General features: G+C 37.7%; 1 protein-coding gene across 1 annotated transcript in view; it reads right to left on the bottom strand.

Moving 5' to 3' along the window:
* Window positions 1-15,709, bottom strand: part of TPO (thyroid peroxidase) — a 63,457-nt gene that overhangs the window by 27,983 nt on the left and 19,765 nt on the right. The window contains exons 2-4 of the mRNA XM_087776396.1: window positions 10,564-10,733; window positions 7,291-7,423; window positions 2,215-2,344 (exon numbers count right to left, since the gene is read on the bottom strand). Of these exons, the coding sequence (XP_087632522.1) occupies window positions 2,215-2,344; window positions 7,291-7,423; window positions 10,564-10,733 (433 nt within the window). The remainder of the gene's footprint in view (window positions 1-2,214; window positions 2,345-7,290; window positions 7,424-10,563; window positions 10,734-15,709) is intronic.

Here is a 15,709-nt window from a genome sequence, read left to right as displayed (position 1 = left end):
AGTAAATGGAGCAGTTTATGCAGCCCAGGAGACAAGCTAGGTTGCAAATACATGGTAGCTGAAAGCTCTGCTTCATTTTCACAGGCAGGGAGAAGCCAAAACATATTTCTGAGGCACTTCTGTGAAAGCTGCACAGAGATATAGATGCTCTGAGGGAGAACACAGGGACACATCTATGCTACATGTCCAGCCTATACTAATCACCAAGCAAAACCATCAGAGCAAAATCAGCAGTCAGTTTGTGATGATTAGGGTATCATTATTATTCACAGATTCCTCCCTCATATTGCAAAATATTCCCTCACATACACCAGCTGCCTTAGAAGTCAAGCAATTGAAAGGCCAGCACATAAAATAGAGTCACAGAGTCTGTAATAAATATAAGGGCTATATAATGAATGTATAAGGCAGATGCAGTTAAATAGAATTGGTAAGGACAAGAGGCAACATGGGACTTGTTAGGAACATCAGGCTTTATATTAAAATAGTCAAGAGCACAGACACATAGAGTTCATCAGGAATATAAGTCCTTGTATCAGTATTTTAATAGCTTTGATGGCCACAAAGCACAAAACTTTTTTTCTTGCCGTTAGTAAGGTTTTCTCATTACTGTTAAATTGCACAGCTACGCTGTGTTCTAATATTGCTTTATAGGAACCCTCACACGTATCTCTCACCTTCACGTGATTTGCATGTTGCTTTTTAAAGGATATAGTTAGATAGCTAAAAGTACAAAAAAAAGGACTTAATTATGTAAATAAGGAAAAACATCTATGGCACTAGTTTTATCCTACCTTACTTCAAAATAAAGCAGAGAACCTTGCTGATGATCAGATATGATCAGATTCGGTGCAGTTATGTAGTTTTGTTTTAGTGTGTTTTACTTCCCTAATGAATCTATAAAAAGGCAGTTTGTACCATCTAATGGAAATTTACCTGTGTAAATGTCAGGTTTTCATCTTTAAGTGCTAAATTGTGCAGCTTAGAGACAATGTTATTTAATTAATAACATGAGTTGCAGGTGACATTAACACTAAATTCTCTTGCTCATCCTTATCAAACATACGGTGGTTAAAATAACAAGACTTTGAGTCCATTAAAAGTCAAGTTTCAAAGCAATGATGACAAACCAGAAATAGTAAATCCAGCCCAAATCATTGCACACTGCACTGGGGAATTTTTCACCCAGTCCTCTATGCAAATATTTTTTGTTCAAACTTCCCTCTATAGCAGCTCTGTTATTTTTTAAGTATATGAGCTGCTAAAAATCTATAAATATTGCATTGCTGCCTTAGCTCAGTAACTTGGCCTGTCTAAAAAATGAAGTTATGATTTGACAGTAATACTTGTTCAGTTAAGGTGCGCTAATCTAGGAGAAACGGTATACATGCGTACACACATACACATGCTAGCACATCTATGTGCTTTATATTTATTTAGTTAACATCCAACCCTGTTTTCCCCCTTCTCCTTCCCTGAATAAAGGCACCATTATTGAAACAAAGAATCATAAAATCACTGAAAAGTCTAGGCTGGAAGGAAACTCTGGAGACCACCTGATGCAACTTTCTATTGAAAGCAGGGATTAGGTTATTCAGAGCCCCATCAAGCCAGGTCTTGGGTACTTCCCATGAGGAATATTCCAGCAGTTGTCCAGGCAGCCTATTCCAACATTTAATTGTTCTCACAACATGGTTTTTTTCTTGTATCAAGACAAAATTTCCCCTGAAGTAACCTGTGACCATTGCCTCTTGCTGTGTCAGTGAGCATCTTTGTGAAGACCTCCCTCTTCTCTATAACAGGCTTTTCGGCATGGGAGGGCTGTGATTAGATTCACCCTGCACCACCTTTTGTCTGGCTGAGCAATCGTCACCCTGGGTCTGCTGGCTGCCCTGCGCCTGGTGCAAGCCCGGGCAGGCACACGGCTGGCTCATGCCCTGCCTGCTCTCCCCCATGGTGCTTTTCGGCAGAGCTGCCCCCAGGCAGTCAGTGCCCCCCTGCACCGCTCCTTGGGCTTACCCCAGCCCAGGTGCAGGGGACCTCTCACTATTTGGCTGACTGAACTTATGCTTTAGCAAAGCTAGCGGCTCCTTAACCGAGCTCAACGGCTTCTTTTGCTATTTGATTTACTGATACAAATGGAGGTCTGTGGTGGCAGGTATGGTTTTAGTCCAGTGTAAGTGTTTCAAGTGATCTCATGGCGCACTTTCTAACCAAGGGTAGCTGGACTCCATTGTATCGGACGCTGGGATCCCATCCTCGAGGTTGGCTGAGTCCATCTTCATAGGCTGGTGGAAGCCACCTAGCCAAGGCCGTGTTGGATGCTCCCCATCTAGGATGTTCCCTGAGAAAATTAAAAACAAAACCCAAAACAACAACAGCGGCAAAATAAAAAAAAAATCCTGCACCTCTAAATATATTCTGAATATAAAATATTTATATATTTTAAAATATATTTATAATATATTCATATTCTGAATATAAAAATCTGAATATAAGATAATACAAATATTAAATAATATAAAATAAACATGAGCGACAGAGCAATATTCCATTGCAACAAGATGTTCATGTAATGATCTTTGAAAAGGCATCACAGACTGGTCTTCATGTGTGCCAACATCAGTTTGACTTGAAAGGCAAATAAAGAAATATTAAATTACTAATGAAATATTACTACTTATATATTACTTATGTTTATAATGTAAGTTGGCATATACCTTTTGACATCTTTGAAATACTTGCCCTGATGGTGATTTTCTGAGAGTGTCCTCATTCCCCATAAAGTCAAATATATACTTAAGTGCCTTTGTTGGCATCTTTTAAAAGATGTTTGTTTAGAGCAAGAGCTAAGAAATCAAGATTTAGGAAAATATAAAGAAGCCCTAGAATAAAGGTGAAGAAAGCTTAAAAGAAAAATGGATACTAGTCATACAGAAGTAATCATTTAGGAAGACCTAAGCAGAAAGGACTGAGGAAACAGGAACGATGGCTGAAGTTGCTGAATTCAGTGGTAACGCTCCTTCTGGTTGCATCTATACTGCTTACTTGAGTAGAGCTTTGGGAGGGCCTATGTACAAGCCCAGGCACTGGTATGCATTTAACTATGCTTTTAAGTTGCTAACACTAACTGCGCTGTGTTTTTGGCTCACGCCAATTTGCATTTCTCTGAGTGACACCTGGCTGGTCACACCTTGGGATCAGTGCATGCCAGTTTGCCGTCCTACAGCCAGCCTGCTTGGAAGAAGGAAGGGGAGTAAAAAAGTTTAGATAAACATCTAAGAGTAAAAGGGTGGCAAGAGTCAGGTCATACTTAATTTGAGGGCCAGAAAATGATTCCTGGTGATTTTTATTTATTAGTATAGTCAGTGAGTCTTGTGCTTGACCCAATTAATTTTCCCTTCTATCATGAACATTTCTAATGAATTTTTCCTAAGAGAATATTTTAGGGTTTTTTTTGTTGTTGTTAGATTGATTTCTTTCAACATAGCCTGTTCAATATATTTCATAATTGTTAAATATATATAGATATTAAAAAGAAGAAATAAAATTTTTGCAATGTACCCTGCTGAGCAAAATTGTAAAGTAAGCCACAAAGAACCAGAAATATTCCCAGACAGTCAGTAGAACTACATGGTGTTAAAACATACATTTATATGTCTATTGGGACACTAAAGAGGGAACAATTATTTTATTAATACTTCATTGATCTCTGGCACACTGAAGTGGCTCAATTTGCCAAGTTATATGGTACAGTAATACACTTAATTATCCACAATAATTCACACTTGAAGGTTGAAGTACGCTTTAATAAAGCATTCAAATTAGTTACAGTTGATTTGCCTTTATTGAAATTGCATAAAATACTGCACATAGCGTAGTGCTATTTCACTCAATTAAAAATAATGAAATGTTAATTTAACTGCTTAACCAGTGATTTTTCTCCTGATTGCTTTTATATTTTAGCAGATCACTGGAATGCTACTTTAGTAAAACCCTTCTCACATGCCTTTTTATTATTACATTAAACATGTTAATGCCTTGGAATCTTGCTTGAGTTAAAAAGGTTTTTATCCAGGGCAGCCGAAATAATGAGATTTTGGTACCATACAGCTTTATAGAGTAGTCAAATTTGATTACTATACATTCTGTTTATGGGAAGTGGGACTTTTAATTCACTTGTGAAATACTGGAATTGCACAGTTTGGATTGTGTTTTGGCTCCCTTAGAAAGAACCTGGAGTTTTAAGATGCAGTTCACTATCCAGATTTATGTCTTTTGAATGTTATTTTAATGTCCTGCCTAATTTCAGGTAGAAAGAATGAATGCCATATGTCAATTTAAGAATCGGATTTTGTCATGTTTTACATCGCTCTGAGCTACCATGGACATAACTTCTGGCAAACATGGACAACTTCTGAAAAATAAGTCTGCCACTAAACTGAACACTTAGCTTGTATTGAAATGAAGCAGCTATCCTAAAGGAAACATCTCAATTCCTTCTTATAGTCAATGGATTCATTTGGGACTGCTCATTCTTTCCACTAGGTGAGCCATATTCATACCCCTAACTCTGACGGTATTAGAGCTTCAGACTAATCATCAGGTCCTTACCTGATGAAATGGTTAATGACACCGCAATGAAAAAGAAATGTTGCAGATAAAATTCCTCCTAGCTGCCCAAATATTAGGCATACAAAATATAATCTAGTCATCTAAGCACCTGCCCATCAAGCCAGAGAGACAGACAACTTCTGTGTGCCATCCTGTCATCCCATCCTCTCTCTCACTATTAGGAACAGGCAAAGTTGCACCTTTGCAGTAGACATATAACTGCCTCAGAAAGCTAAGATTAGGTGAGGTTAATTGCACTGTGAGATTCCATTCTTTTAGTACCTGTAATTCCTTCACCTTTGGCTGCCTCTCATTGCACTAAACACTAAAAACTATACAGATCAATGCTAGTTAGTTGGGATAAAAAATGGGAAATAAATAGCTATTTGGACTTGCCTTGTCTTCCTTATTCTTCATTAAAAAATAATGTTGTAAATTTATTTTGCTTATTATCCACACATATGCCTTCAGGCAGAAAGAAAAGTAAAATCTGTTGATATCTGTTACTAGTAAATGTGGATAATGACACTGCTGGGAATGTCTGATGTTATATTGATATTCTTCTTAAAAGGCCATGTTTATGCTATTCTGTTATGCCTTTGTTCTAGGAAGTTCACACTAAAACAAAGTAATCTCAGTGCTGTGGAATAAATACTTTGTAATCTATCTGATTCGTCCCAAATATGTGAACTAATTAATTAAAACATCTGTAAAGAAATTTCATGCTCACTTTTAAACAGATTTAAATGGATTTTTCTTATAGGTAACCAATTAATTCCACTGTGAATTTTGTTTTTAAATTTCACCTATGAAATGCAGCATTTACTGAACTACAGCACAGCTGCACATTCCTACTGGGTGACTAAAATTACAAATACAACATAGGTCCTGATATATTTTCCACCTGAAAGTGGCAGCTGTAAAGCAAGGAAAAGTACAGACTGGCACATCATTTAATGTTCGAAGTCTTTGAAGCTGGCTTACATTGTAGAATATGTTGTTTACATTATAGTATAATGTATGTTGATGTATTTCATAGAATCATAGAATCATTGGATCATTAAGGTTGGAAAGGACCTCTCATCGAGTCCAACCATTAACCTAGCTTCTAAACCATGTCCCTAGACAGTATAACTTGAAATATTTCAAGGTGCTCACAAAGTTTTAGACTAAGTTAAGATCTAACTCGCTGGTTTCAAAGTTTTTGGTTTTGTTTTTTTGCTGCCTTCCACCTTGTACAGATGTTTAGAGCAAAGAGTCTAAAATACCACCAAATATGAGTGATGCATTTAAATCCTGATTTGGTGCAAGCATAAAGCTATACAAAGTAGAACACAGTGACTACACACTAACCAGACTCAATGGACCTTATTTACCCTACCCAGCTTTAGAAACCACACTGAAATTCCTATACACATCCTAGTATTACCAGAGTCACTGAAGAGAAAAAAGGTTTACCTTACCCATGACAGAGTGTATTTCTCTCCATCTCTGGAGAGAAAGACTACAGCAGCCATGCCTGCAAACTAAGAGCTTCAGCCATGTGCCTATGTTCAGCTGCATGAATCTTGGCCAATGTGTTCAAGCCCTGATGGAGTTGTCAGTGCAAATATTATACTAGCTGTTAGTTCACATTCCAAGCAACTCCGCAAGTGCCTGGGGAAATTATGGATATCCACATAGTTAGATTTATAACATCGATGCATATCAGGTTGTGTCCTTTCAACAAAGAGCCTATCGGGCATGTTCCTTGCAAATGACTTGTGATGTAGCAAAACAGATTAATCTCATAAAACCAGACTGATTGAATAATAAAACTGCAGAATTTTACTGCTGTTCATTCACCACGTTGCAGAGTGTCTTAACCTGTGCAATGCTACTGGCCTTCCATTTACAGCTCTGTAGCCTTTCACTTGTAACATTACAGTCTGCCTTTCAGTTTGTGACCTTATGGCTATGTATCCAAAGGCTGCTGAGTATAAATATCGTTTACCCTTGTACCAAAAGGGTTCTCATTCTCAGTTTTACGCCCTCATTGCATTGGAGGATTCTGAAAATACAGGTACATCTGTTAGGTTGGGTTTTGATGGAAACAATTGCCACATGTATTAGGTAACAGGTAGATAATAGTAATAAATAATAGTCATTCAGATAGCCAATAAGCATATATTTATATAAATAGATATATAAAAATAAATATATCACCCAGAATCTTTAGGTGCATGCTTGCTAAATGTTGAGGTTGTGGGAAAATACAAAAATCAGAATCTACTTTACTTTCTTATTGCTTCTTGTGAAGTAATTATATTTTCCTGCCCAACATCATTTTATCCAATTCAATCAAAAATGAATGATAGGTTAGAATTCAGTCTGTTCAATTTATATAGAAAAAGGCATCTATTGAATCAGTCCTCCCTAAATTTAAAGTTCCTTACATAATCTTATAAGCTTTCATAGGGAGAGCCTGTCCACAGAAATTAGTGTACCAAAGCTTAGATTAAGAGGTTCTTCCCCTGGGAGATTTCAGAGGCACCTCATTTAAAGACACATTGATGTCAAAGTCACCAGATTGAGGTCACTCCCCCCCAGTTTTTCTAGGAAAAAGTAAACATAGTTCCTCAAGTTTAAAGAATAAAAGAGAAGGATTTTTCAGGGCACAATTCTTATCATACATACCTGTTATTGCAGGCACCAGTGATAAGTCGATATTTATTAGCTAAGCAATTGTTTGGACATTTTGATGGCAACATATAAGGCAGACATCCAGAAATGTTAGCAATCATAGTGAGCAGATCAGCTGATAAAAGATCTGAAAGGAAGAACCCAAACAAGCAATTTGCTCTAGTGCTATATAGCTGCTACAGCAGAAAAGGCATTATTGTCAGCTACAACTACAGCATCCCCTCTCTTCGTCCTAGGAAAGAGCACTTAATGAGAAGTGCTGCAGGAGGCAGTCTCAGAGACTTAGAGGAGAGAGAGGGTGAAAGGAAAGAGCTGGTTTTATTATCTGATGCATAGAGAATGAGAAGGAAGTAGTCCAGCCATAGTTGAGAATTGAAGTTGACCTGCTCCTTTTTCTCCTTCTTTAATCTGCTCTCTGCTTCCTTCTTTCCTTGTGTTGTAGTCACATTTCTTGTCCAGTCCCTGTGCTTATGACAAAGGTGTGAAAAATGCCATTCAAGAACAGAAGTATATACCAAGGAGGAAAAATGTGGGACTGAAGGATGCAGAAATTTAAAGACACTACGGTTGACTATATAATTAGGTGTGGATAGGAAGAGGCTCAGAATTTTTAGCTGAAATTTGGAAGCTAGGTAAAATCAGGGAGCTGTATACCAGTAGACAGCATGTTATTAATATCTTTGTAATATGATCCCAGACAGGTCTCCCAGTGAGCATTCTGCTGATGAGGGACAAAGTCACATTGCTGTGTAAGCTCCAGAGAGCACCCTCTCTCACCCACACATGCATGTAAGCATGTGTATGACCAGTTGGAAGTAGAAGTATGCATGAAAGAGGAGAAATATCCTTCCTGAACACAGAGAACTCTTGCCATTCAAACTGTAACCATCGCATGCTGAAAGAAAATGGTAGAGGCAGCATCTAACTCTTGCCCTTGTCTCCCCACTGGCTACTGCAGGTAATAGAATCATAGAATTGTTAAGGTTGGAAAAGACCTTTAAGATCATCGAGTCCAACCGTTAAACAGGCACTTGCCAAGTCCACCACTAAAGTATGTCCCTAAGCACTACATCTATACATCTTTTAAATACTTCCAGGGATGGGGACTCAACCACTTCCCTGGCCAGCCTGTTCCAGTGCCTGACTACCCTTTTGGTGAAGAAGTTTTTCCTAATAACCAATCTAAACCTCCCCTGAGTCAACTTGAGGCCGTTTCCTCTTGTCCTGTCACTTGTTACTTGGGAGAAGAGACCGACCCCCGCCTTGCTACAGCCTCCCTTCAGGTAGTTATGGAGAGCAATAAGGTCTCCATTCAGCCTCCTTTTCTCCAGACTAAACAACCCCCATTCCCTCAGCCACTCCTCATAAGACTCATGCTCTAGACCCTTCACCAGCCTCGTTGCCCTTCTTTGGACACACTCCAGCACCTCAGCGCCCTTCTTGCAGTGAAGGACCCAAAAATGAGCACAGTAATTGAGGTGCAGCCTCACCAGTGCTGAGTACAGAGGGACAATCACTTCCCTAGTCCTGCTGGCCGCACTATTTCTGATACAAGCCAGGATGTTATTGGCCTTCTTGGCTGCCTGGGCACGCTGCTGGCTCATATTCAGCTGGCTGTTAATCAGCACCCCCCAGGTCCTTTTCTATTGGGCAGCTCTCCAGCCACTCTTCCCTGAGCCTGTAGAATTTCATGGGGTTGTTGTGACCCAAGTGCAGGACCCAGCACTTAGGTCACCCATTCCGACCACCTATCTGTTCTGCCCATCCAACTTTGAACTAAGCTGCTTTAGTCCATTAATCAAGACAGAAAAACCAGTGAAAAAATGTTCAAGAGCCAAATCAGCTCAAAAAACGTTCTGCTGAGCAGCGAGAACCTGTGCAAGCTAGGGGTGAGAACAGAGAGAGAATGGGCTGTTAGACTGGCCACGCAACCTTGTCATTATGTACTAGCTACTCATGCCAAATTTGTGGATACAGCTTTATTTCCATTTTAGTTATGGTTCAAAGTTATGCTCCAAGCCCAGTTCCCCAGTTATCTGTGCTGCCTAGGTATTGATTAACATGTTTTCTTTAAAGTCAGTTTAGTTCTTTAGTTCACATAAAACTACTCTTTGTCATGGCACATAGACTGTATAGCATTTATTCATCTTCCATTGAAGTCGTTTCAGTTTTGAAAATTAACAAGACTTTTGTGTACTTGTTCTATGGTTTAGAAATTTGATTTCTTTTGAAACTGCATCAGCAGAAAAATAATTGTATCTCTGTGTGTGAGTGTCTGTGTATTTATAAATATATGCACATATACACAGATATAGATATATTTTGAGTTCTACAAATGTCCCATAGTTTAGTAAACCAGATGTTTCCACAAGGAAAAAAAAAATAAAATAACTGTGGACCTTTATTTTTGCCTGCAGCACTCTAATGTTTCCATATCTTGAAAAATAATGTCATGTTATAATACTAAGACAGAGAATACAAATTATAATTCTCCAGTTCATGCTGCTGTGACAGAATTAAATTACATAAAAAATAGTCAATGTTTCTGAATGTTTGAGCCTTCCAGACACCAAACAGACATCTTGAAATTCATCTTTAATTAACAGCAACAAGAATTTTACTTTACTTAGACAGTTATACATCATTGAACTCTCTGAACTATCTCTCTTTCTTTCTCCATCTAACATAAAAAAAAACAGTTAAAATAAAAGTAAAGCAGAAATAAATGCATAACAGCAATGCATTATAAAATTAGTTTTGGAAATAAGAAAGTATTTTCTTAAAAGAGGGATATTAATAAGGCCATCAATGTCCAGAGGAAGTGTATTTGAAAATGCCAGTGCCACAGAGTGATAGAAATCGTATTATTTTATCTGTAGACTCTAGGCCCCAGAAGCACTAAATCCAAAGTGCTGGGAAAGACAGATATTTCACTGCAAACAAGAAGCTTGCAACACTGTGGATATGGAAACTGATTTATAGGCAATACAAATATACAGTCATGAGTTCACAGGAAGCCAATAGCAAAGTGCTGCTCGCTTCAGCTATAGGACCACAACCCACACTCCAGCAAAGAAAAATGTAAAACAGTGACTATGTGAGGTGCTTTTAAGAACAAAAGAGAGGGCATCCTGGCTCCAGGATGCAGACAAGATACATATTCCTGCCAAAGGTGAAACAAAAGTGAAGCTAGCCCAACTTTAATCTAAAAGACAACATTTAAGAAATCAACAGGGTATTTTGCCAATGTCAATATACTATATTTACCAGTTGGACGCAATGATCGTTTGTGCTTCTGGCAAACTTTTTGTTTCAGTGCTTGAATTGACATTTCCATTCGTTCAGCTGCTTGGGAAATATCTTGACTCTCTTGTTCAGGAAATTTTGAGAAAGCCAGCAGCAAAGTAGGAGTTGCTATTCCCCTTCCTTGGATATTTCTATAATCGAGATAAAATACACAAGGTTTTTTAACTTAGAAACTTTTAGAACATATTCATAGATGTATTTGTCTGTGTTGGATATGTTCCGAGTTTAAGGTATATTTTGATTGAAGGGTATGCTGGGAAAGCAGAGAGGAAGACTACTCTGTGACCTTGTTCTGCAAGATAAATTCTGGTAAGAAAGGGAAAGTGCCCTTCCATGGGACACACACAACAAGGTTAAGTTTCTGAGAAGCCTTCAGGATGAGACAGAAACTGTCGGGATGGACTGAGCCTGCAGCACAAAGTGGCTGGGAAGACCTTGTGCAGGATAATCACAATATAGGACTCCCACTATAGACACATCTAAGTGAGTAGGTTTTGCTTTCATGTAACATTTAATATCAAAGACCATCCCAATCATTGCAGGTGGATTCACGAATGCCTTAGCAATAGGAGTCAAGCAACTGGCCCACAGTTGTCTAGATGCCATTTGCAGTTGACGATAGAGACATGTCTTCTCTCAGAGGCGGTCCAAGCACCTGCCTTGCACTGACTAGTTATATATGGAGTTTCAGCAATTAGTTTAGCAGGGCTTCATTAGACAGTTATATGGCTATATATGTTAGTTTTCAGCCCGACCTTACCTCTAACTTTAAGGAGCTCAGGTTTATGACGAGATAACTTCTGTAACAAAGTTAAACACTTAAACATAAGAAAACCCCTTTTTACTGTGAGAGTAGTCAGACACTGCAACAGGCTGACCAGAAAGATTGTGGAGTATCCATCTTTGGAGATATTCAAAGCCCAAATGGACAGTGCACTGAGCAACCTGCTCTAGCTGACCCTACTCTAAGCACAGCACTGGCCTAGATGGTCTCCAGATCTCTCTCAACTGTTCTGTGATTCACTGCAAGATTTATTTTTTACTCAGCATGGGCTGTCTTATCATTGTCCTTTTATTGGCAGAGGAGCCTTCAGAAAAGTGCATCAGGGAGAATTCCCTTTTTAGCTGGAAGTCCCAAGTCCTAAACTGACTCCTAGAGCTTAGAAAAAAACCCTCCAGTCTATTCCATTTCCAGACATGGTCATAGGTTGCAGACATCCCCGAGGGCTTCTCTGCAGCACAGATTTATATGCATATGCAATTTTCATAAAAATATTGTGCTGTCATATTCACTTAGGTTTGTTTAAAGCATGAGACAAGTTTAAAAAGGAGAAAACAGTTTTGATCTGGTGAAAGAAAACAGTTACATTTCTGTTTGCAAAATTAGAAACATGCTCACATAAAAAGCATTAAGACAATATAACTCCAAGGGTTTTTCTAGATGCTAAATTTGTCCTTAATTGATCCAAAAGAGCCTTAGCCTGCTCATATATTCTTTATACAAAAAAAAACCATTCCTTTATTTTCAAGAGTAGAGCTCAAAAACTCTTACAACTATGAAAAAGACCTATCTTGCTCCTCTGCATCATGTTTTTTGTGTTTTCCAAAGACGATTAGGAATTTGGCGGGGAATCTGGAGTATTAAAAGTCCTGAACTGTGTCCCAGTTAAAAAGAAAAGGAAGATTATATAAATAAATGCAAGAACTCAGGTTTAATATTTTAATATCCACATGAAGATATTATCAGTCATGCCTCATTTAAAATAAAAAAAAAAAAAACAAACTTACATGAACAGGCAAACATGTCTGTACAAATGAGTTAAATAGGAACATTTGTCCAAAGTAGCTAGGAGCTAAGAATTAAAAATAACCCACAGCCCCCAAAAAAACCCAAAACTGAACCACCATCACCCTTAAAGGCAAGATATGTTCCATTTTGGGATATTTTCTATCTTTTGTCTAGTCTCACAGATACCATAAAACTATTACAGTAGTTATTAGTTTGCCACATTTCCTGGCTGTTCCATGCCCTGCCCTTATTCGATGTATGCATGCTAGTCCCTTCCCATTCTTCCCCACACTCCTGAAGCTGAACACTGTAAGTTACAAGTGTCTCAATATTTTGTAATGCAGAAATAACACCATAAAGCTAATAGAAAGACCCACGATAGTATCATTATTAGGAATATGAAATCAGACATGAAGTGTCTTTCATACACATTTAAGAATATAAGTCCTAGTGCAAACCGCGGTGTTTGGACAGAAGGTTCTTTATGCTTGCCAGACTCTCAGTTACTGAGCCTCATTACAGATCATAATTAAAAATATATGTAAGTAAAAAAACCCACCAAACCCTAAAATAAATTCTCTGGAGTATGAACTACACTTTCTCTTTCAGCTTCAGATATTTTGAGTCTGAGTTTTCTTTCTGTCTTAAATTAATATATTTATAGAATACCTTGTTTAGAGATTTCTAGCCTGAATTAATGCCTTAGATATTTGTCACCATTCAGATCTCTCAAAACAGTGACATTGTGCAGAATATAAAGTGATAAAGTTATAAAATTATAAAGAATATAATTTCTTCTTTCTTGTAATGGGTATGTACATGGCCAGTCTGCTTAAAGCAGACTAAACTGGCACTGACTAACTGATCATGATTAGTGAGTTTCTGCAACTATAACTTCTTACCTGGAACACTGAAAATTATTTTCTACTTCCCTGTGCATACAGATCATCCCCTGATGGTCCCTTATGTAGATGGTCCTTTTGAGTTGGCATAGCTAGTGGCCAATACAAAAAGCATCTTAAATTGTGGGGTTTACAATTTAGATTCTTTAAAAACATGAACCAAACTAGTTCAAATGTAGTATACACTAAACAAGAGTAATTTTACCAGAATGAAGATGGTGAGAAATATCTTTAATCTGCTGTTAAGGTTTGACATTTTTTTAGGGTTGTCATCTATAATTTTTAATCTGTTAAGAACACAGTGACTTCAGTTAAAATATATGTTAAAATATGCTCAGAAATTTCAATCATTTCTTTCTTTAAATAGGCTGAGAAAATCTCTTGTGTTTGTATTAGAATTGTACTTACCTTCAATCTATTAGGGTGAGTTCAAACAGGAGCCTAAAAATATGTCTTATCTAAAACTCGCTCAAGCCAAGTATCTAGCACCACCTGACCTACCAACATAATTCACATCTCTCTTATACATAACTAGTTCACCAGCCCTTTTGAGTTAATTACCAAGGTCTAACAGGAGCAATATATGATCATTTGCAGCTGTGTGCAACACGCGCCTAAGAAATTATCACTTTGCACTGCTTGCCCGTTTTGGAGTTACCTTCACTTTCTTCTACACTTCTGGGTTTTAAACGCAGAAAAAGCAGACTCAGCAAAATATAAAAAGAATGTGTAGTTGGAATTGGGAGCCTTCCCAGCAGTGCTGAGATTCACTAGTTAAAGCTAGTACAAGTTTCATAATTTGTACTAGTTGTTATTATAACAAGATTTGCTGTAACTACAATTTACTCTTGCAAGCAACTACTACTTTAAAAATGTATTTTATAATGCACCTGGTGGTAAATTAGCAATGTATTTGCACATACCACTGGGTAAGTGTCATAACCTCACAGGTGACATGTGGCTCTGAGAGCCCTATCCAAACTGTCTAGATTCCCATTGGCATTGCCACTGTAACACAAATAATACATTTTAATGACGATGTTCCATCTATGCTATGTTAATAGTATTATGACTGTTTATATTATAATGACAAATACAAACACCTGCTCATAAAGACTAACAAACACAGCAGCTAATTGGAATAGCAGGCAGGTACCAGCAAACAGTCATGAGAAGCACTTGGCAGTCACAAACAGCACAGCAGACTATGAGGACCATACTGGGACCTACGTGACCTTAAAACCTGGGAAGGTGTTTCTAATACAACTTGTAATTTCTAACACAACTAAATTTCTAAAACACAAACAACATTTCAAGAATTTAAGTGATGATATTAAACAGCTGATGTGAAGAAAGGTACTTGCCCATTTTAATCACAATTCAAGGTCAAACTGAGGTCTCAGGAGAAATCCAGTTATTTTGACTCAGTTTTCAGTTCAGACGCCTAGATCATGAATTCAGCAAGCATCAGGTTGGACTATTGTGCATGGAACAACTAAGAGTTTTCCTATTCTAACCTGAAAAAGAAGCTGCCCTTTTATCTCAGAACTGGCTTTTCAGTCTCAAAGAGCTCTCTCTCACTGAGCTCATCTATATTGCACTGTAGTTTCCTTCAATTACTTGTAAGCCAAAGTAAAATGAATTTTCACAGTGCTGTGACCTCCATAACTTCCAGAAGCTCAAATATGTAGTCACATGCATTCCTTTCTTGTTTTTAGCCTATGTGCTGACCAAAGCTTTAATTCAAGTATACAGTATTTTTAAACTTACAAAGGAAAGAAGCCTTAGTAACTTTAAACTGCATGAAAATGCAAAAGTATCTAACTAAACACATTCACTCCTCAATAGAATGATCAGATTAGACAATAGTTCAGTCCTCTGTACTTTGCAAATGGCCAGGACTAATGTCTAAGAGGTAGGTGCAGAGTGCATTTACAAGCCTATATTAAAACAGGAATAAGTCTCTTAATGATATTTATAATTCTCACTGCCCCATTTAATTGGGCCACAATTAATTGAATTATATAAAAGCACACAATAGAAATACAATTTTCACATCTGGTAATGATCATTTGTAAATTGAAAGGCCAAGTATTTTATACCAGTTAACATTAGAGCAAGTGATAGTCTTATGAAACTTAAACTCCTAATGCAGGTGTCGGACACTTGTGGCTCTGATTCTACAAAACAGGAAAGCATGTGCCTCAGTGGTGATACTAATGCACATCTTTTGATGCTCTGCTGAAAGTGCAAGCCTTTGGCTGCTTACAGGCTTAACCACAAACTTATGCAAAAGACATAACCAGTTCTCAGAGCGCTGTTACTAGCAATGTTCTGCCTACGAAAAATTCAAAGGTTAACAACAATGTCTATCTGATCAAGTACTTAATTTAACAGTTTTAAATCACTGACCTAA

This window comes from Nipponia nippon, unplaced genomic scaffold (assembly GCF_047370975.1).
Source record: "Nipponia nippon isolate SJK-2023a ecotype South Korea unplaced genomic scaffold, ASM4737097v1 scaffold_4, whole genome shotgun sequence".
Lineage (NCBI taxonomy): Eukaryota > Metazoa > Chordata > Aves > Pelecaniformes > Threskiornithidae > Nipponia > Nipponia nippon.
This window is presented reverse-complemented; position numbering and strand designations above follow the sequence as displayed.